Genomic DNA, 18,198 nt, shown 5'->3' on the forward strand with positions numbered 1-18,198 from the left:
GCCTAACCTGTATCTTGCTATTGGTTTTTTTTCCTGCTTCCTCATTCTCTAACCCGCTGACCAAGAAAGAATACTAAATGCCAGTCTGATCATACTCCTTTTTGACTTAAATACTGTTATACGTCCACCCCTCCCCCTGTCCCCCCATCTTCAGTGAAAATCAGAGCTACAATGCCTGGTAAATAAGTGGATTCATGACCTGACATATCTATCTCTGTGTATTGGGATGAATAGCATACTCCTCAACCCCCTATCCACAAATTCATGTCCACCTAGCATCTGTGATTGTGATCATATTTGCAAATAGGGTTTTACAGATGCAATCAAGTTAAGATGACATTATATAAGATTAGGATGGACCATAAATCCAGTGACTGTTCTTATAAGGGGAGGCAGATTTGGAGACACAGAGAAAAATGCACTGTGAAGAGGGAAGCAGAGACTGTAGTTACACTGCCGTCAGCCAAGAGCACAAGGATTGCCAGCAACCACCAGAGGCTAGAAGTGGCAAAGAAGGATTCTTCACTAGAGTCTTTAGAGGATGTATGTCCCTGCTGACACCTTGACTTCACACTTGGAGCTTCCAGAACTGTGAAAGAATAAATTACTGTTGTTTTAAGTCACCCAGTTTTTGGTAATTTGTTACAGGAACCCCAAGAAACTAATGCACTCTGTGACTTCATTTCTGCCTGGAATGCACTTTTCTTACCTTCTTTGTCTACCTCAATCCTACTGACCTTCAAGATCCAATAAAGACTACTTTGCTATTATATTAATATTAAAGTTCAGATGTCTAAGTTTGGCAAAAATTACCCAGACTAATTTTTTTCAACATTATCTACACATCTCTAGATTAGCTGATATGAACAAAAGCTATTACTTGAAAATATTTTATTTTAAATTTTGACTCTTTCAAGTTTATAATATTATTTTTTGGTTCACAGAGGGTAGAGTTTATCATCTTAGAGGATTCTTTTTGAGTACTGTATCCTGTTAATTTCATTCTCATAAAGAACTCTGGGAATATTATATCGATTTTGAATCTAGCCTACATATATAAACTTCTAACTACATTATAATAGCAATAAATACAGTTAAAGACATAAACAGGCTTCTTGAAAACATGAGCAGTGGAGTAGCACAGACTCACTCCAAATCCCAGTTATTGTTATTTATTAACGCAGTTATCACAGATTAACTTTTCTATAACTCAGTTTTTTTATTTTCAATTTTTTTGGTTTATTTTCTTGTTTGGTTTCCTGTTTTTGGTTGAGATGTTAATCCCTACCTTATAGCATTGCTGTGATATAATATTTTAGGTGCCTCGTGTGGTCTTATGCATAATACACACTCCATAAGAAATAGCTTCTTTTTTGATTATTAATTATTATTGTGCTTCCAATTAGCTGATATGACTCTAGGCAACACTGCATGCAAAAGTCATTGTATAGACTTTGCTACTGCATTTTTGATTCAGTGATTCATGTGGGAGATTCAATTTTTAACTGCAAGCTGTGTTGCCAAAAATAAATTTTGAATTTACAAGTCGGAGAAATATCTTTTCCCTATGTGTCACTTGGAAATTCTAAAAAAGGAAGATTTTTCTAGTCTCTAAAAACTGCTGCCTAAAAAAGGAGAAAAACAGTGTAAAGATTCAATTATCCCTTGACCTGAAGTTTGTGCAAAATGGATTTTATTGTATCAAATAAATATAACTCTATAGTATCTTAGACCTAGTAAATAAAAAATATAACTCCATGTTTCAGAGAATAGAAAAGATAAAATATATGTATTCATTTAATCACTTAGGAATTTTTGAAGAACTATTAATAGGAAGTTGGAAAGATAAGATGGTTTTACTCACAAAATAGTATTATCATAGAAAATTCTAATTCTTTGCATATCTATATATTTAATAAAATATTATTATCCAATAACCAACTAGTAGCCATCTTGATCAAAAAGTAGAAAGCCAAGCCTGCTATAAGATTGTTTATGTCTTCTAATATATGGACTATGTTTAGCTTTAATCCAACCCTCTACTCTTCTTGTCATAAGACAAAACATCAAACAAATTTTAAATAGATTTATTTCTTGACAAAGAATAATGATGAAAATATATTCTAAAGCCATTAACAAAATCTACTTCCACAATTCATGTTAGATATATTGGTCAGTCCTCACATGTAAAGCAAAATGAATTCAGTTTTTAATTCTATTGTCAGTTTTTCCTATTCCCTATTTTTTCCTTAATTAATTCAACCAATATTCATTGCTTATACAATATATACATACTGTGTTAGCAATGCTATGTGGATAGCAAGAATAATCACTTTTTTTTTCCTACTAAAAAGCTTGCGATCTAAAAGACTTTGTGTGTCCATAGCCCACAAGCACATTATCAGTCAGGAAAATAAAAGCAATGGTTGGAGTTTTGAGTGTAAGTGATACCTTTTTATTATTTATTTATTTATTTATTTATTTATTTATTTATTTATTTATTTATTTTAGTGATACCTTTTTAAAGCACATGATTTTCACATCTTATTGGAAAGAAAGAGCAAAAAAAAAAGATTAGTTAGGGGGCAGTTATAGTGCAGCTGCATTTTTTATGCTAGTGTTATCACTGATAAATGATTCTGTTTTGTTGATTTTGGAAGCTGCTCATGCTGGAGGAAGCACAAGTTTTGAAGCTAGGCTGGTCCTGTGTCTTCTTGGTGCCAAGGGGTAGGAAGTAGTAGGGTGCTGGGGAAGGCAGTGCAAATGCTTTTGACAAGTCCCTTTACCCCACCTGAGAGAAATGGAGATAATGACAAGTACCTTCTGGGCAGGACCGAGGTAAGAAATTAGAGAAAATAAATGTAATGCACCCATAATAGTTTTCATAGTTGATCCTCAAGAAATTCCTTGCAGTAAACCAGGGCCCATGGTCTGTGACCCAAACCTTTTTGGAAATATTTTATTTGGACTTCACAATGTCCTTAACATACATACATACACACACACACACACACACACACACACACACACACATCCCACACATGATGTATCTAGAAAGGCAGGCAGAGTATAGCTTCTTTGTCCAGGTGTCATTAACTCTATCACTTCCTATGTTGCTTCCTGTTTAATGTGCACATGTTTATATCACCAGCTTGGCTCTTAAAACATTTGTGCTTACAGCCTTTCTTTAGAAGTGAATGATGAGAGATATTCTTTTCTTGTGAATTTCTTCTAAAATATAACTACATAAAAATTTAAGAGCTCATAAGATTATTTATATTTTAAAAGAATCCCATGTGAAAGCAGAACACCTCACCAACTAGAAAAGGTTCCTAATAGAACACCTGGCATCAGATAATTGATTATTTTCCATCTAACTGAGCTTTTTGTCACCTACATCCAAAAACTATTAGAATTAAGGGGTTATTTTTACAAAGGCAATAAAAAATGGGGAGCTGAAGATACTGGGCTTGATCTGTAACACTGGTTTAGATAAACATGAGGAGAGGAAGTAGGAAAGGAGTGATAAATGAAAGAAAGGAGCTCAAGAAATAGCCTTGCTATTTCACTAGCCAGAAATCTTAATGTTTCTAAATGGATTTGAAGAATAGCAAACCTTCAGGTATTTTATAAATTCTCTGACTTTGGGTTGTGGCAAAGTGTAAAAATGAGAGACATATCTTTGAACGATCAATTCATATAAAGTTGTAGAGAGCACAGTACCATCATTTGTGTGGTAGTCGCCCAGTCTGTCACTTCATGGTTCATCTATCTTTTTCTGGGACTGTAGATATTGGTTTCATATACATTCTAATCTCATCTGTGTCTTTTGATATTTACATCAAACACTTATAAATATCCATTCTTTCAACACAGATTTTTTTGAATGCCTATTATATGTTCAATGATTGTACAGATTAGAATAGAGCAGTGAACAAAACAAGACAAAATAAAAAATCCCAGCCCATGTGAATCTTTCCGTACAATGGAGAGGGAGGTATGTGACAAACAAGTAAATTAATAAAGGACTAACTGTGTCAGATGGCGGTAAATGGTGTGAGATAAAACAAAGAAAATGAAAGAAGAGGGAGAGTGTATATGTGCAAATAACAAGGTTAGGGAATACGTCCATGAGAAGAAAACATTTGAGCAAAAGGAAGAGGGAAAAGAAAATGCAACAGATTAGGTCTGGCTGGTTTAAGAGGCCATTTTACCTGAACAGAATGGGCTGAAATGAAAGAGTAGGAGATGATTTCCAAGAGGTCAGGAAGGTGGTAGTGGAGATTGCACATGGCTTGTAGGCCACTGAGACTTTGATTTTATTGTAAGTAGGGTGCATAGCCATTGAAGTAGAATATTAACTTGAGCTGATTACATTGTAACAGGTCACTCAGGCGCCATGTTGAGTATAGACTGAAGTGGATTGAAGGCAGGAAGAGGATCAGTCACAAGACTATTGTAACAGTCCAGTGAGAGATGATGGTTGTGTGAATAAGGAAGAGCCATGAAGATTGTGAGAGGAGGTCACATTATTGATGTATTTGAAGTTGGAAATCATAGGTTTATAGCTGATTCGAATGCCGTGTGAGTGAAACGGAGGTACCAAGGACAGCTCCAAGGCTTTTGATATGAATAACAATAATGGCCTTGGGGAGAGCTGGGATGTGTAAGACTACAAGAAAGTCTGGTTTCTTGGGGGTGGGAGGATAACAGGAAAACAGTCTTGAACATGTTAATTTTGAAAATATGCTAATTTTCCAGGCATCTGGCAATCAGGACATAGGATATGCTGGATATATAAATTGGGAGTCATAAGGCAGTGGGTGGATTTTGGAGCCATGAGACTGCATGAACCTAGCAGGGGGAGTGAAGGCAGATTGAAAAGGGAAGGCACTACAAGTCTGGGGAGAAGTAGAGCCAATGAAGGAGCTTGAGATGAGGGTAGAAAGTAGAAATGAATGAAAATCAGAAGAGTAAAGGGTGCTTTTAGCCAAGTGAAGAATTACTCCAGGGAATAATTGTATCCAGTGCTGGGTTCAACAACATGGAAGTCGGCAATGACTTCGGTAAGAACAGGTTTGATGGGATGTTACAGATAAAGTATGTAAAATGGCTCAAGAGGGAATGGGAAGAAAAGAACTGAATACATGGAGTAGAGTCAACTCCAATAACAACTAGTTAATTATATATAAAAATATTTAAAAAGATAAAAATGCATAATTTAAAATAGGTAAAAATGAAAAAGTCGCCAATACAGATAATTTTATTTTATTTTTTTAAGATTTTATTTATTTATTCATGAGAGACACAGAAAGAGGCAGAGACACAGGCAGAGGGAGAAGCAGGCTTCCTGTGGGGAGCCAATGTGGGACTCGATCCCAGGACCCTGGGATCATAACCCAAGCCGAAGGCAGACGCTCAACCACTGAGCCACCCAGGTGCCCTGGATAATTTCACTTTTATTGCAATAGAGTGGAAAGTGAAAGATTCTAAATATTTCACCTTCGCTGGTAAGATGATTAGGCAATGTTACAAATAAAACATCTCCTTGTATCTTTTGCAGTAACTTTCAAGCCCTCTACTAAATAGATGAAGTGATGTCACGTCTAGGAAGAACTGAACATACAGAGAAAGAAAGATTCCCACATTCACATAGATACATTCACACTCACAGACACAACACCAAAATAAGATGGGGAAAATTTAAAGTAATGATTTTGAGTATTCCCATATGCTAAGAGTGTAGCAATTCATTATTCATACCCACGTCTAAAGCTATTTAAAGTTAGCAGCCTAAAAGTTTTAAAAATTCATTAAAAACTATAGAAAGTTTTTACTCTATCTGTGACTTGATACCAAATTTTCTTTTCATACATATTTAAAGGGTTGATGAAGTAAACTATTTTTGCCTTAGTGGACATGTTTCATAACTAATGTAATGCATCCCAAATTGTGGTCTTCTGAAAAGATGTAAAGATTAGATGCCATTAGAGGAGATTTGGAGAAAGCCTCTCAGAAGCAGCATCCAGAAAGCAAAGACTGAAAGCGCCATGAATCACTTACCTCCCTAATGTCCCTTTGATATTTAGTGTTCATTTCTTCTGTTTTAATGAGATCCTTTCTTGCTGTCTCTGCTTCCTGCTCCACCTCGCCCACTCGGGAAGAAAGGGCCGCTAAACGTTCTTTCATTTGAGCCATTTCATAGTTTTGCTTTTCAAGCAATTCTTGTAGTTCGACTATTTGACTCGTTTCATCAGTTGAGTCTATAGAGCCATTGGACAAACGCTGCAGGAAACAAAAAAGAAATGGCACTCAGGATTTTTTTTTCATCTTTAATTTAAAATCCATGTACTTAAATGAAACTGATACACCTTTCACACTGAGAAAGAAGAACTCTTAACTAGTTTTGAAGAAAAGCTAACTTTTTAGGAAAACTCTTTTTTTTTTTAGGAAAACTCTTAATTGATATTAAAATATAAAGGTAGATCAGTAATTCTCAAATAGGTTGCCAGATGCATTTGAACCAGAAGTTTTATATATATATAAATATATATATAAATATAAATATATAAATATATATATATATATAAATATAAATATATAAATATATATATATATACATATATATGCACACACACATTAATTTAGAACAAAACACTGGTGTATCCTCAACATTTAGTAAGTGGCAGCTATTATTTTCTCAATTATATTCAAAATTTATTGTGAACAATATATTTATATAAACAGCATATTAGTACTAAGTAATAAGAAAGAACACAGAACCTGTAAGATTTTCTATTTTTATTCAAGATCCTGTGTGCATTTGCAGGTTTTATTTTCAATGACACTCAGAAAAAGAACTTACACACATTTTTCTTTCAAAGAAGGTTATTCCCGGTGTGAATCTGACCTAGCTGGAACAAAGGTATAATGTAAAAAAGCCTTGATTTCTATAATGCTAAGAACATAAAAGTCATGAGTGCACACAACCCACAGGAAGGAGGCTTAAAAGGACTACATACTTTGAGACTGGTTTGTCCCCTTGCTGCCTAGAAACCAGGGTGACCCATGTCTTCAGAAGCACATCCTTCTAGCTAGCTGCTAGCTGCATGGGAGAAGTTTTATGGTGAAGACAGTGAAACAACTGGGGAGAAACAGCCCTAAAAGCAAAATGGCACAACTTAAGTTGAAATAAGAAAATGATGATGCACTTTGCTTTAATATAAATGTGAATAACAAATGCCAAATTAAAAAAAGATAAACAGGGGATCCCTGGGTGGCGCAGCGGTTTGGCGCCTGCCTTTGGCCCAGGGCGCGATCCTGGAGACCCGGGATCGAATCCCACATCAGGCTCCCGGTGCATGGAGCCTGCTTCTCCCTCTGCCTATGTCTCTGCCTCTCTCTCTCTCTCTGTGACTATCATAAATAAATAAATAAAAAAATTTAAAAAAAAAAGATAAACAAGAAAAAAAAAGAAATAGGAAGATGAGAGAGAGAGCAAAGAAAGAACAGTGGAGTTGCTAGAGTGCTTCTTTGGAAAACATGAATCTGTTTTGATACAATAGATACACCAAGAAACAATTTGAACATCCTATAAGTTTTATGTTTTCTTGTTTTCAATATATGCAAGGAGAGTTGACAAGCCATGTTACATTAGTCTCAGAGATGCGACATCATGATTCCACAGCTCGATATGTCATGCTGTGCTCTAAATTTTTTTCTTATGCCCTGTCCATTCCTGAGAATCCCTAGCTGAACTGAGGTGTATAGGAATAGACAAAACGGACATGTGCATGTTTCTCAAACATCTAACATCACCTCAGTTTACCACATGCTTTGACACAAACCACCCCCTTTTGTGTTATAATTTTCTGATTCTCAGAGGCCCGTCCTACCACTTCACATCATGCACAAACCCTAAACCCCACCTGACACCCACTACTTGTCAACAAACTTCAGATCTTTTTATCAAGTAACCGGTCATAGCATTTACGCAATTCATGACTAACCTATAAAACTGGCCTACATTTTTTCTTAGTTTTCTCTTTGTTTTAGGCCATTAATAAAGTTGTGACCTAAACCCCTATTCTTCTACAAGCCCTGTGTTTTTTATTGTGTGATTTTTGCATAGCTCGTAACTTTTCAGAATGCAAATGATACATTAGAACAAAATTGACTTCAGGTGAAGAAGAAAGAGAACAGAAAGCAGCATAAAAGCAGTGAGAATGACAAAACAGAGAGAAAGGGAATGTGGACAAATGGCAAGAAGTGTTTAAAACGTTCAATAACCAACACCTGGAGAAATAGCCTGGAAAATCTAACTTAAAACAGCAGAAGAGATGGAGATAGTCTTAAGATGGTATCTAAAGAAGCCAGGTCTACAGACCTAATACCTTGAAGATACTTCTGAGCTCTTACACTGCACACAGTGAACGTCTAATCATCTAGTAGCAGAGGTAGGGGGTGTTGCAAATATGTAAAAACATCAGAGATGTTGCTGAGGTCCAGATACTTCTTCAAGCATCTCTATTCCCCGCAGGGCTGCAATGGCTGCTTGCTGAGGGATCAGAGGTAAGAACTCTTTCCAAAGTTATGTCTGTCCCTGAGGCGATGTCACATACAATGTAGAGGTACCAGAAAGCTAAAGAAAAACCAACTTTCTAGACAGCTTTTATGGGCATGAAATGCAAAACAATGCAAAAACATTGATAATGACCATTATACAGACACAAATATCTGTACATGGAACTGAGAAAAGCCAGTTTATGATCATTAGGCAGCGACTGAGAATTGATTTAGGGAAGAAGGCTAGGGCCAATTGCCAGTCACTTATGTCCAAATTTGGTATAACGGAGGTGTGATTTGACAGGGTTTTGTGTTTTTTTTTAAAATATATATAATAGCAAATATTTTTGGACTCTGTACACGACTCGCAAGTAATGAAGCAAGCTTAAGCTTTAATAGAACTTCTCCTTTCTCATATTAAGGACTTTCTCTAGTCAACTTAAAAAAAGACAATATTTGGAAACTAAAAAATCACTAGAAAACAAGTGTTTGCTTTTAAGAAATGTTATATATAACTAAAAAAAAAAAAAATACACTTAGGATTCTAGAGCCCTAAAGAACTTGGGAGGAATTGAGACTCAGGGAATCACACAGAGCCGATTTGAATTAAAATGTAGAACTTTGAATTCCCAGTTCAGTTCATCTAACCTTTACCATATTGCCTTTACTCAGAACATGTAAATCAACAGAATATAATTATACATGCTATACAGTAAGACAAGTACCAAGAATGTAGTGTGTGTGTGTGTGTGTGTGTACACAGTATATTCAGTATAAACACACACATTCAACAAACACTTGTTCAGTCAACTGAATCATGCTAATTTTCTAATTAGAAAAATGATTATTCCAATTCTGTGCACCTGAGGTCCATTAAAATCTTGTTTAAAAATTGCATATTTTTAATGGGCTCAAGGTAAGAAAAATTTAATTAAATATAAACAGTAATCAGGCAACTAAAATAAAACACTTAAAATGTTAACCTTTTTCATTTCTTTAGCAACAGATGTACACTGCGATGTCTTCACACTACATTGATATTTGGGACTATCCATGGGAAAATGTCTGAAACCCCAGTTTTTTTCTGAAGTGTTTATAAGTCATTTATGCTTAAAAATATGTAACATTTCATCTATTCAACCCTCCTGAAATATATTTTATGATGAGCTTAATATATGTTTTCATAATTTTACAGTAAATGTTCCTATAAAAACTATGGTTTATATCCTAGAAAAATAATATGACTTTTGTTCCAAATCTTTGTTATGTAGACTTATCTTTCAAATAAATTGTGGATTTTAACTGAAATGACAAATTACTGAATTAAAAGAAAACTCAGTGGTTATTTTAAATAGCTTTATTGGATATAATTTGTATTCGTAAAATTCAATCATTTAATATTGTCAATATTATATTAGTATCATGTCAATAGTGTTTGGTATACGGAAAGAGTTGTACTATCAGCATAATCTAACTTGGAGAACATTTTCATCACCTCAAATAGAAACCCTTCACCCATTAGCAGTCACTTGCAGCTGACCCCACCTCCAGCCATAGGTACCACTTACCTACTTTCTGCCACTATAAATCTGCCCTTTTGGTACCTTTCACATAAATTGAATCAGAATAGATAGTCTTTTGTGACAGACTTTATTCACTGAGCATAACATTTTTGAGATTTATTCATGCTGTAACATGTTATCAGATTTTTTTATTGCTGAATAGTATTCCATCATGTGGATATACTATATGAAATATACTAAATGAAATATTTTCATTTCCTTGATGGTGCTGTTTGAAATGCAAGTGTTTTTAATTTCAATAAAGTACAATTTATCATTTTTCCCCTTTATGCCTTGTACTCTTGGTGTTGTTTCAAGAAATTATTTCCTAACACAGGGTTATGAAGTCTTTCAAATGTTTTATTTTAAACTGTAGAATAATATACTTAAATTATTAAATTATTAAATTTCAAATGCAATAAAAGCTCAAATGTTAGAATTTTATACATATATACACATATATACATTCATTCAAAAAATATGTATTGAGCACTGAGCAAAAATATTATAATAAGCAATAACCATAGCCCTCCACTTCCTATTCCCTTGTCCTTCCCACCAAGACCTGCCCTCGATGACCTCTCTCCTTCTATTCTCTAACTTGCTATCTTGCTTCAGCCACATTGGCTACCTCACTGTTCCTTTAATAAGTCAATCACTCTTCCACGTTGCAGGCTTGGCTTTAGTTTTTCCTACTGACTGAAAGGTTCTTCACAAGTACTCCACATGGCTAACAACCTCAACTATTTCAATGAAGCTGACCCTGATAACCTTATTTAAAAGGGCAGATTGTCCCTACCTCCATGTCTCCCAAGACTCCTAATTTTGTGTGTGTGTGTTTCTCTACTTTTTCTTTTCTTCAGCATCACCTTCTAACATACTAGATGATTTACTTAAGTATATTTATTGTTTATTGTCTGCTAACTTCCTCCAACTTGCTAGGTCATAAGCTTCAGCAAGGAAAGTGCCTTTCTGTTATCTTTTTGTGTATCCCAAGTACCTAGAATGATGACTGGCACATGATGGTTATGAGATAGACTTTTGTTGACTGAATAAATATTGATAATTTGTGACTCTAGTGACTTAGAACAGCATCTTCCACAAAAACATATTTGTTAAATGAATGAATGAATGAATGTTTCCATTAATGAGTAAGATGAGTTTTAGGAAAAACAGTAAGGATTCAAAAAGAAAGAAAATATGGAAACAATATTTTCAGCCATCATTGCACAAAGTTTATGAAAAAATGTTTTCATAAAAGGCAAATATAAAATAAAACTTAGCCTTTTTTGCCCTGTTTTAAAGCATAATACAGATGAATTATCTTTATGGTAGACAAAGCTGATATAAATTAAGGAAACCATTATTATAAATGCATATTAAGATAAATAAATGACAGAAATATACAGTTTACAAGACAAAACAAATGAAGTGAATGAAGTCCCAGAATCCTACCATGTCATAGTCATAGTGCTTTTAAAGATAATCTTGAAATAAAGCCAAGAATTTAGACATGTTCTTCCATTTTCTATCAAGGAAATACTGGAAATATGGCTCTCTTTGTATATGATAATCATCTACAAAATAACCTTACCATTAATATTTTTTCCATCCTACTTCTAGCTTCAGTATTTATTTTAAAAATACTGTAACATCTTTTTAAAAAAAGTAGTAGTCTAGTTAGTTAAATCACTAATGTACTCATTTTCATTGTGCATTTTATGATGTCTTAATGGTTATTGCTGATTTTGAGCATATTTTAGTGGTCATACATTGCTCTTCTACTCCACCAAAGAAGAGCAGTTTATGAAACATAACAAAGAATAATCTGCACATTTATTTAAAGTGGTAAAATAATGCCTGTTGAATGTACAGAACAGAGTGCATTTAAAGTACTATTTTATATTGGCTTAATAATTAAGTTCCCCTTGGACATCTACTTTTTGTAGAATGAATAAGTGGTTGACCTCCCCGTACCCCAAGAAGCTTTTATATTTGACAGATGATATTTTTTCCAGTTTTATTGAGATATACTTGATATGTGATATTGTTTAAGCTTAAGATATACAACATGATAATTTGATTCATGTATATATTGTGAGATGATTGCCATAATAAGATTTGTTAACATACATCCATTACCTCACATAATTACCATTTCTTTTTTTATAGTGACAATATTTAAGATCTGCTCTCTTAACAACTTTCAAATATACAATAAAGTCTTCCTAACTATAGCCACCACTGAAGCAGATAATTTAATCTTTATTATGAACATAGTTCCATACTTGATTCATCCATTTGACACCTCCTTTCCCATGTTTTTCATGTCTAAACCACAAGGGCTTGATTCTCTCCTAAAGAATTTCAAGTAGATCTCTTTTTCTCTGATGCATTTTACTTCACATGGTTTATTAATCTCTCCAGAAAAAATAAGAAAACGTGAGGCCAAAAAGTAGAAAGTAAGAATTTATCTTAACATTAATTAAATCCAGAAGTTAAAGGCACAGATACACCTAAAACTTATACAACTTAACACTAAAAACACATAATCCAATAATTAAATGGGCAGAGTACTTGAATAGGTTTTTTCCAAAGAAGATATACAGATGGTTTCCAGACACATGGAAAGATGCCCAGCATCACTAATAATCAGAGAAATGCAACTCAAAACTCCAATGAGAAATCACTTTACACTGTCAAAATGGCTAAAATTTAAAAAAAAAGAAAAATAACAAGTGTTGGTGAGAATGTGGAAAAGAAGGAACCCTCATGCACTATTGGTGAAAACATGAACTGGTGCAGCCACTGTGGAAAACAGTAGGGAAGTTTCTCAAAAAAATTAAAAATAGATTACCATATAATCCACTAATTCTACTACTGGATATTTATTCAAAGAAAATAAAAACACTATTCCAAAAAGATATATGTATCCCTTTGTTTATTGGAGTGTTATTTACAATAGCCAACATATGGGAAAAACGCAAGTGTCTATCCATAGATGAATAAATAAAGAAGATGTGGTATAGGGGTGTTTGGATGGCTCAGTCGGTTAAGGAATCTGCCTTGATTTCTGCTCAGGTTATGATCTGAGGGTTTTAAGATCAAGCCCCACATCAGGCTTCACACTGGGCATGGAGCCAGCTTAGGATTCTTTCTCTCCCTCTGACCCTCGCTGGGCCCTGACTGTCCCTACCTCTCTCTCAAAAAAAAAAAAAAAAAAAAAAAAGAAATATATATATATATATCTCTCCCATTGTGTATACACATAACCACATAACTATATATATATATATATATATATATATATGCCACACAGACACACACATATTGGGCCATTACTCAAGCATAAAAAAAGAATGATATCTTGCCATTTGCAACAACATGGCTGGACCTAAGTGAAACAGAGCCAGTAGAATGCTAAGTGAAATAAGTCAGGACGAGAAAGACAAATACCACATGACTTCATTCATATGTGGAATTTAAGAAACAAATGAACAAAGGGAGAAAAAAAAAGACAAAAAAACCTCAGAATTTTAAATACAGAAAACATACTGGTGTTTGCCAGAGGTGGGTGGGGGGAAGGGTGAAATAGATAAAGGAGATCAAAAGTACAAAGTACACTTATCTTTTTTTTTTTTTAAGATTTTATTTTATTTATGAGAGAGAAAGAGCCCGAATGGGGGGAGGGGTGCAGAGAGGGGGGGAAGCAGACTCCCCCTGAGCAGGGAAACCAACATGGGGCTCCATCCAGGGATCCTGGGATCATGACCTGAGCCAAAGGCAGAGACTTAACTGACTGAGCCACCCAAGTGCCTCTATCTTGATAAGCACTGAGTTATGTATAAAATTGTTGAGTCATTATATTATACACCTGAAACTAATATAACACTATGTATTTCATTATACTTTAATAAAAAAAATGGATCCCACTCCAAACCATATCCAATGGTGCAGTCCAGATGTGTAATTGTTTTTAACCTCCCTGAGTAATTGTATATTTAGTTGAGGTTAAGAACTACAGATAAGTATTGGCCAGGTATTTTACTAGTTACTGTAAACAATTTAGTCAGCAAACCTAAAAAACTGTCTGGCATAAAGAGGGAAAGAATTTTTTATTTATTGTTTATTTATTTCTTTATTTATTTATTCATGAGAGACACACAGAGAGAGACAGAGAAAGAGAGAGAGAGAGGCAGAGACACAGGCAGAGGGAAAAGCAGGCTCCATGCAGGGAGCACGATGTGAGACTCGATCCCGGGTCTCCAGGATCAGGCCCTGGGCTGAAGGCGGCCCTAAATCGCCAAGCCACCCGGGCTGCCCAGAGGGAGAGAATTTAAAATAATAAAGTAATAAAATGATTGGTGAAATGAATGTAATAAAAGATATGATAATATATCTCAAAAATTAGTATTCTTTATTCTAGTGCCAGCTAATTATTTTAAAATATATTAGTGTTTCAGATGGAAAGACAACTATCTCTTATTTTTGAAAGATGGTAAGAAATAAGTTTCTATAACAGATTTGACTGAATATTGCCCTACTTAGAAAATTTCTAGACCAAATGACCTCTTATAGTTACTCCCTCATTAATCATTTTATTATTCAACATTGAGATTTCCAAAGTCATTATGACACAAAAATACCTAGAAATTTTATTTAATTAAAATATCTGGCTGATGAGCCTTCACTTGTCAGTTCTTTAGTATAATGTGATCAATTATGTTTCATTAATAATTATAAAATATACATTCCTGTACATTCTAAGCCATTTTTAACTTCCATCAAATTCGAAAGCAAGAATATTTTAACCTGAGGAATAACTGTTACTCTGAAGTTCTAATATTCTCATAATTTTTAAACTAGAATATTCATTTGCTATATCTGGTATATGTGGCTTGATAGAAATACATTTCATTTTGTAGTGTCTTGAATCTAGATGAAATATGAGGAATTTCTATTCAATATTCCCATGACTGATATTCATAACACTCGGAAATGTAAGAAGTAGCTATTACCCATATTATATGGGTATGAATATATGAATAGATATGATTCATCTATAAAATTCTTAAATAATCTAGTTAGAAGATATAAAGATATATGTGTACAGTGGGGATTTTTGTTTTTTGTTTTTCATTTTTGTTTATAACTGAAAATTTTGAATTCCTTCTTTGTTTAGCTATAGAATTTGGAAGTAACATTAGAAAGGATCTTTTATTCTTCCACAGGAATCACTCAGCACTCCTTTTAGATATGTAAATGTAAGGCAAGTAGGTACCCCTCTGCCCTCAAAAAAGAATATTTAATGAAACCTTGACAAACTGTCTCTTCCAGTGACTCTTGATATAAAAGAGGATAGCAGGAGGGTAATTTGCGTAATTACCAGGAAACCTCAGGGCAGAAAGGAAAAACAAAACTGCTTTCCTTTCAATTTTAAAGTTCAGTGTTATTCTGAGTTATCCTATAAACTAAGACAATTGACTGGATCAGAAAGATTTCCAAGAGTTCGTGAGAAGAACCTACATGTGGGAAGTGGGAGTGTACACAGGGATCTGAGTCCAATGCCGAATATTACACATGGTTCTAGCTCAGTGTCTGGCTGAGTCTGGAAGACCTTCCTGGCTCAGTCATCTTGATGAGTTTGGGAAACTAGGTGTAAAACTAGGCCTCAAAGTGGTGTCACCTGTAGAAGGAGGAATTATCCCTGAAAAAGCACTCTGACATGGGATGTCACTACTCTACTGTTGGTGGAACTCAAAAACGGGCCAATGACTGGTATAGAAGATTTCATTTAGCCTGTATGTCAGTGGGCTATTTCAATGGTACATAGATGGCATCTGGTTCTGAGGGGCCATCTATTTTCAAAAATGATACTTTGAAAAAAAAATGCTTACTTGAAACTTTATGACATTTTCTAGTTCTCTTTTCACAAAACAATGTTAAATGTTAAATGAACATTTAATGTTCATTGTTAAATGTTAAATGAACAAAACAAAAGCAAATAAAACAAACTGGTGCTTCTGACCTGATTAAGTTTTAGGGGTTCTTGGATAATTGAGGCAGAGCAATGGTGCTACCAGATTTACTGTTCATTGGGTCACTTGAGTCCTTTTGCAGTCAAGTTAGTCAAAAGAGGGCTCAACTTATCTGTAGATGAGCTGATTGGATCTTATCTAATCAGATCATAACTTAAATATGTAAAGAATTAGTAACCAGTGTAAATATAATAAATGTAAACCAAGATTTTTTTTTTGTTTTTAAATTTAAATTAAAAAAATTAGGGATCCCTGGGTGGCGCAGCGGTTTGGCGCCTACCTTTGGCCCAGGGCGCGATCCTGGAGACCCAGGATCGAATCCCACGTCGGGCTCCCGGTGCATGGAGCCTGCTTCTCCCTCTGCCTGTGTCTCTGCCTCTCTCTCTCTGTGTGTGTGACTATCATAAAAAAAAATAAAAAAAAAATCTTTAAAAAAAATTAAAAGATTTATTTATTTATTTTAAAGAGAGAGAGGAGCATGGGGAGGGGCAGAGGCAGAGAATCTCAAGCAGACTATGTGCTGAGCACAGACCCCGAGATGGGGCTCCATCTCCCGACCCTGAGATCATGATCTAAGCCCAAACCAAGAGTTGGATGCTTAACTGACTGAGCCACGCAGGTGTCCCTAAAATTTTTAAAATTTAAAATTTGATTTTTGTTGGAGAAGTATGCAGATGGTTAAAACACAAAAATTTAAGCCCTAGGTAAAGAAAAATAGTTCATCATCAGAATATCTATCAATGAAATTATCATTCTAAGAGATAAATAGGTTGTATTCTTGATAATAATTCTTAGAAAACTTATAATAGGCAGTTCCAAATCTGAGAAATGGTTACTATGGAAAGCACCACAATACTATGGAGCAGCATTATCATTAAAGTCTAGATCATTATAATTCATAAAGCTTGACTTTACAAAGTCAAGGATGCCACTTTCACCCATGCTACTCCATAGTGTACTGAAGTCCTGAATATTGTATTGAACATTGAAGTCTTGGGCAATATATAAGAAATAAAGAAATAAAAATTGGTTGCAGGGGGAGATAAAATAGAATAAAAACGTTCTAAATTCTTTTTAATTGTTAGAAAAGTCTAAGATGACAACAAACTCTTGAAACCAATAGTTAGCAGGTTTGATAGATGCCATATCAATACCGAAAAATCAACAGCATTTTCTACGCCATTATTAATCAGAAAAACTATGAAAACAATTAAAATAGCAACAAAATGCCTAGGAATAAATAATCTTCAAGATCTCTATGTGAAAAATTAACAATTTTATTGAAGAACAGTAAATAATACATAAAGAAATGGAGACAGAAGCCATGTTACAGATGGTAAGACGGTATACCATAGAGGTGACTATTCTCCCCTAAATTAATATATTAACTAAATAATTCCAATAAGATCTTAATAGAGTCTTTAAACGGGATCTGAGAAGTAAATATTATAATTAAGCTCTAAGAATTAAGATGTATAAAGTAATAGTAGTTAAAATAGTGTGGTACTCATTTATTTATGTATTGAACATACACTTATTAAGAGCTCACCATGTGTCAGGAGGTGTTCTAGAAATTTGAGCCTCATCAGGAATAAAACAAAGATCCTAACCCTCGTGAAGTTTATTCTTTAGCTGGAGTGATAGACAATAAATTATGGACAATATAAATAAACAAATTATATGCCATGTTAGAATATGTTATGGCATTTCAACAAAGGCTTGGTGGAGGTGAGGGAGATAGCCATATAGATAACTGGGAGAAGGGCATTGTAGGCAGAAAGAAGAACAATTTAACAGGAAGCCTGTGCTGCTGGAGTGGAGTCAGAGGTGAAGTCGGGGGACAAAAAAGGGCAAATCACAATGTAAAGCCTTGAATAAATGGGAAACATCTGCAGAATTTTGAGCAGACTGACCTGTTCAGACTTAGGTTTTAAAACATCAGTCTGAGTCAATGCTATGTTGAAAATAGACTGTAGGGATCCCTGGGTGGCACAGCGGTTTGGCGCCTGCCTTTGGCCCGGGGCGCGATCCTG

At 34.5% G+C, this 18,198-nt stretch overlaps 1 protein-coding gene across 19 annotated transcripts in view; it reads right to left on the reverse strand.

Annotated features, from left to right (window-relative positions):
• Positions 1-18,198, reverse strand: part of PPFIA2 (PTPRF interacting protein alpha 2) — a 468,314-nt gene that overhangs the window by 112,050 nt on the left and 338,066 nt on the right. For all 19 annotated transcript variants that reach the window (XM_072772907.1, XM_072772923.1, XM_072772912.1 and 16 more), the window contains one exon: positions 6,064-6,285. In XM_072772907.1, the coding sequence (XP_072629008.1) occupies positions 6,064-6,285 (222 nt within the window). The remainder of the gene's footprint in view (positions 1-6,063; positions 6,286-18,198) is intronic.

The sequence above is a fragment of the Canis lupus genome, chromosome 13 (genome assembly GCF_048164855.1).
Source record: "Canis lupus baileyi chromosome 13, mCanLup2.hap1, whole genome shotgun sequence".
Classification (NCBI taxonomy): domain Eukaryota; kingdom Metazoa; phylum Chordata; class Mammalia; order Carnivora; family Canidae; genus Canis; species Canis lupus.